Below are 5,011 nucleotides of genomic sequence, written 5' to 3' on the forward strand. Positions count from 1 at the left end.
GGCTGCAGACCCAGGCACTGGTTACAGGTGGGCACACACAGCAGTAGTGTCAGGCGGGCTGCAGACCCAGGCACTGGTTACAGGCGGGCACACACAGCAGTAGTGTCAGGCGGGCTGCAGACCCAGGCACTGGTTACAGGCGGGCACACACAGCAGTAGTGTCAGGCGGTCTGCAGACCCAGGCACTGGTTACAGGCGGGTACAGACAGCAGTAGTGTCAGGCGGGCTGCAGACCCAGGCACTGGTTACAGGCGGGTACAGACAGCAGTAGTGTCAGGCGGGCTGCAGACCCAGGCACTGGTTACAGGCGGGCACACACAGCAATAGTGGCAGGCGGGCTGCAGACCCAGGCACTGGTTACAGGCGGGCACACACAGCAGTAGTGTCAGGCGGGCTGCAGACCCAGGCACTGGTTACAGGCGGGCACACACAGCAGTAGTGTCAGGCGGGCTGCAGACCCAGGCACTGGTTACAGGCGGGCACACACAGCAGTAGTGTCAGGCGGGCTGCAGACCCAGGCACTGGTTACAGGCGGGCACACACAGCAGTAGTGTCAGGCGGTCTGCAGACCCAGGCACTGGTTACAGGCGGGCACACACAGCAGTAGTGTCAGGCGGGCTGCAGACCCAGGCACTGGTTACAGGCGGGCACACACAGCAGTAGCGTCAGGCGGGCTGCAGACCCAGGCACTGGTTACAGGCGGGCACACACAGCAGGCTTGTTACAAGCAGAAGCACTAGAGACAGGCACAGCATCTGCGCTGTCGCTCAGCAGCACTTGGCACAGGACGCGGTGGGCAGCTTTATGCTGTCTGCAGCTCCCTGGCCCTGGCGGTACCTTCGCTCACCCTCCCGGGGAAGCCTGGCCTCCCCCTGACTGGGCTCCACACCCCAGGCTGCACCATCCTTGTCCCCCGCACCCAGTGCACCGTGACCTCCCCCTGCCCGGGGCTGCGTCCCCCTGCGCTCCGTTGTCCTTGCAGTCCTTGCATTCCAGACGTCTCGCTGTTCCCATAGCCCAGAGATAATATTCATGGCTAGCAGACATTTGCGTCAGTGTCAGATACGTCTCAATGCCACCGTGCCCAGGCAGAGCCCAGCAGGGAGGGCCCAGCGAGCAGCGCTGGCCGTGCAGAGAGACGCTCACGGCTCAGAGCCCTGCATGTGCCAGAGCCATGTGGCTGCTGCACCTGTTGCTGGGCCTGCTGGCTCCTGTCACTGCTGCAGGCTGCCAGGGCGCTGAGCTCGACAGGCAGCTCGTCCTGGCCAAGCTCCGAGCCCAGGTCCTGGAGTATCTCAGCCCCAGCAGCCCCGGGAGCCGGGCCCAGCAGGAGCGCAGGGGGATGCACAGGAGGCACATCCCAGGGACTCCAGCCCTCCGGGGCCAGGAGCTCGAGGACACCTCCCAGGTGATACTTTTCCCCACCACAGGTGAGAGAGTGGGGGCGGGGGGCGGGTCAGGCTGGGCTGCACAGGGAGTGGGGAGAGCGGGGGGCTCAGGCTGGGCAGGGGCAGGGGCAGGGGGGCTCAGGCTGGGCAGGGGGGCTCAGGCTGGGCAGGGGCAGGGGGGCTCAGGCTGGGCAGGACGGGAGCTATGGGGAGAACCAGGGGTTCAGGCTGGGCAGGGACAGGGGGCTCAGGCTGGGCAGGGGCAGGGGCAGGGGGGCTCAGGCTGGGCAGGGATGGGGCAGTGGCTCTCAGGCTGGGCAGGACGGGGGCTATGGGGAGAGCGGGGGGCTCAGGCTGGGCAGGGGCAGTGAGGCTCTGGCTGGGCAGGGATGGGGCAGTGGCTCTCAGGCTGGGCAGGACGGGGGCTATGGGGAGAACCAGGGGTTCAGGCTGGGCAGGGGGGCTCAGGCTGGGCAGGGGCAGGGGGGCTCAGGCTGGGCAGGGGCAGGGGCAGGGGGGCTCAGGCTGGGCAGGACGGGAGCTATGGGGAGAACCAGGGGTTCAGGCTGGGCAGGGACAGGGGCAGGGGGGCTCAGGCTGGGCAGGGACAGGGGGCTCAGGCTGGGCAGGGGCAGGGGCAGGGGGGCTCAGGCTGGGCAGGGGGGCTCAGGCTGGGCAGGACGGGAGCTATGGGGAGAGCGGGGGGCTCAGGCTGGGCAGGGATGGGGCAGTGGGGAGAACCAGGGGTTCAGGCTGGGCAGGGGCAGGGGGGCTCAGGCTGGGCAGCGGGGCTCAGGCTGGGCAGGGACAGGGGCAGGGGGGCTCTGGCTGGGCAGGACGGGAGCTATGGGGAGAACCAGGGGTTCAGGCTGGGCAGGGACGGGGGGCTCAGGCTGGCAGGGATGGGGGAGGGGGGCTCTGGCTGGGCAGGGGCAGTGGGGCTCTGGCTGGCAGGACGGAGGCAGTGGGGCTGAGGCTGGGCAGGGGCAGGGGGCAGGGGGGCTCTGGCTGGGCAGGACAGGAGCTTATGGGGAGAGCGGGGGCTCAGGCTGGGCAGGATGGGGCAGTGGGGAGAACCAGGGTTCAGGCTGGGCAGGGGGAGGGGCAGCGGGGCTCAGGCTGGGCAGGGACAGGGGCAGGGGGGCTCTGGCTGGGCAGGGACGGGAGCTATGGGGAGAACCAGGGGTTCAGGCTGGGCAGGGGGCAGGGGCAGTGGGGAGAGCGGGGGGCTGAGGCTGGGCAGGGGATGGGGGAGGGGGGCTCAGGCTGGGCAGGGGCAGTGGGCTCTGGCTGGGCAGGGACGGAGGCAGTGGGGCTGAGGCTGGGCAGGGGCAGGGGGGCTCAGGCTGGGCAGGACGGGAGCTATGGGGAGAACCAGGGGTTCAGGCTGGGCAGGGGCAGGGGCAGGGGGGGCTCAGGCTGGTGCAGGGGGGCTCAGGCTGGGCAGGGGCAGGGGCAGGGGGGCTCAGGCTGGGCAGGACGGGAGCTATGGGGAGAGCGGGGGCTCAGGCTGGGCAGGGATGGGGCAGTGGGGAGAACCAGGGGTTCAGGCTGGCAGGGGCAGGGGCAGGGGGGCTCAGGCTGGGCAGGGGCAGGGGGGCTCAGGCTGGGCAGGGACAGGGGCAGGGGGGCTCTGGCTGGGCAGGACGGGGGCTATGGGGAGAACCAGGGGTTCAGGCTGGGCAGGGACGGGGGGCTCAGGCTGGGCAGGGATGGGGGAGGGGGCTCAGGCTGGGCAGGGGCAGTGGGGCTCTGGCTGGGCAGGACGGAGGCAGTGGGGCTGAGGCTGGGCAGGGGCAGGGGCAGGGGGGCTCTGGCTGGGCAGGACGGGGGCTATGGGAGAACCAGGGGTTCAGGCTGGGCAGGGACAGGGGGGCTCAGGCTGGACAGGGGCAGGGGGGGCTGAGGCTGGGCAGGGGCAAGGGGGCTGAGCTGGGCAGGATGGGGCAGTGGCTCTCAGGCTGGGCAGGACGGGGGCAGTGGCGAGAGCGGGGGACTCAGGCTGGGCAGGGGCAGTGGGGAGAGCGGGGGGCTCAGGCTGGGCAGGGGCAGGGGGGCTCAGGCTGGGCAGGACGGGAGCTATGGGAGAACCAGGGGTTCAGGCTGGGCAGGGGCAGTGGGGCTCAGGCTGGGCAGGACGGGAGCTATGGGGAGAACCAGGGGTTCAGGCTGGGCAGGACGGGAGCTATGGGGAGAACCAGGGGGTTCAGGCTGGGCAGGACGGGGGCTATGGGGAGAGCGGGGGGCTGAGGCTGGGCAGGGATGGGGCAGTGGCTCTCAGGCTGGGCAGGACGGGAGCTATGGGGAGAACCAGGGGTTCAGGCTGAGCAGGGACAGGGGGGCTCAGGCTGGGCAGGACGGGGGCAGGGGGGGCTGGGCAGGGGCAGTGGGGCTGAGGCTGGGCAGGGGCAGGGGCAGGGGGGCTCTGGCTGGGCAGGGCAGGGGCAGTGGGGCTGAGGCTGGGCAGGGATGGGGCAGTGGGGCTCAGGCTGGGCAGGGGCAGTGGGGCTGAGGCTGGGCAGGGACAGGGGCAGGGGGGAGAACCAGGGGCTCAGGCTGTGCAGGGATGGGGCAGTGGCTCTCAGGGGCTGGGCAGGACGGGAGCTATGGGGAGAGCCGTCCTGACCCACGGCCCTGCTAGTCGAGCCCTGGGCTCCTCCGGATCCCCCGTTGTGCTGTGTTGCTGACAGGGCACAGTTGAGACCCCAAATGAATTTGTGACTGAAGGTGAACCCAGGGCACACGACAGCGCAGGAGGTGTTGGGGGGGGGGTACTGGGACCTGCTCCAGCCGTTACCTGTGGGAGGAGGGGTTAAGACCCATGAGGCTCCCCATGAGGTCAGGAGAGCTGGGGTTCTCCCTCCCTCCCCCTGCCCCCCCAGCAAGCCAGAGCTCCTTACCGAGGCCCAAGCCATGGTGTAGGTACACGATGCCCATGGGACAGTCACACCAGCTCCCCACAAGGCTCTGCCGAGGGCCTGGGATGGGGGTGAGCAGCCCACAAGCCCATGTGGAGGCGGCGTGGGGGGAATCGCAGCACTGAGGGATGGGGTGGCAGGATAGGCGCCCCCAGAGATGGAGAGGGTGGGGGAAAGGGGCTGGAGCGGAGCTTGCAGGGTCTGCATCAGAGATGGGGGGAATCAGGGGGCTGGAGTGGAGCTGGGGGGAACAGAGGCAGGGGAGCTGGCTGGGGCAGGGCTTGTGGGGGCCTGACCGGGCTGGAGGTGGGTCTGGGAAGTGGGGGGCAGCAGAGGAGCTAAAAGGACCTGGAGGGGTGAGTGGATCAGGGCTGGGGCAGCTGAGGGCTGGATGGAAGGAGAGAGTGGGGGAGAGCCGGGGGCTGGATCGGAGGGGGTGGGGGAGAGCCGGGGGCAGGATGGAAGGAGTGGGGTGGGGGGAGCCGGGGGTCTGGATCGGAGGGGCTGGGGGAGATTCGGGGGCTGGATCGGAGGGGGCTGGGGAGATTCGGGGGCTGGATCGGAGGGGCTGGGGAGATTCGGGGGCTGGATCGGAGGGGCTAGGGGAGATCCGGGGGTTGGATCAGCACTGGCCCCAGGGAGCAGGGGGAAGTGACTCGGCCAGACGGGCACCCGGGTGGGGTTCGCTGTGGTTAGCCTTGTGGC

The 5,011-nt window shown here is 70.0% G+C and overlaps 1 protein-coding gene across 1 annotated transcript in view; it reads left to right on the forward strand.

Moving 5' to 3' along the window:
- Window positions 1–997: 997 nt before the first annotated feature.
- The window catches only part of INHA (inhibin subunit alpha), a 9,154-nt gene continuing 5,140 nt past the window's right edge, over window positions 998–5,011 (forward strand). Inside the window, exon 1 of the mRNA XM_065560420.1 lies at window positions 998–1,430. Coding sequence (XP_065416492.1) covers window positions 1,073–1,430 — 358 coding nt within the window. The 5' untranslated portion in view covers window positions 998–1,072. The remainder of the gene's footprint in view (window positions 1,431–5,011) is intronic.

This window comes from Chrysemys picta, chromosome 11, assembly GCF_011386835.1.
Source record: "Chrysemys picta bellii isolate R12L10 chromosome 11, ASM1138683v2, whole genome shotgun sequence".
Taxonomy (NCBI): Eukaryota; Metazoa; Chordata; order Testudines; family Emydidae; genus Chrysemys; species Chrysemys picta.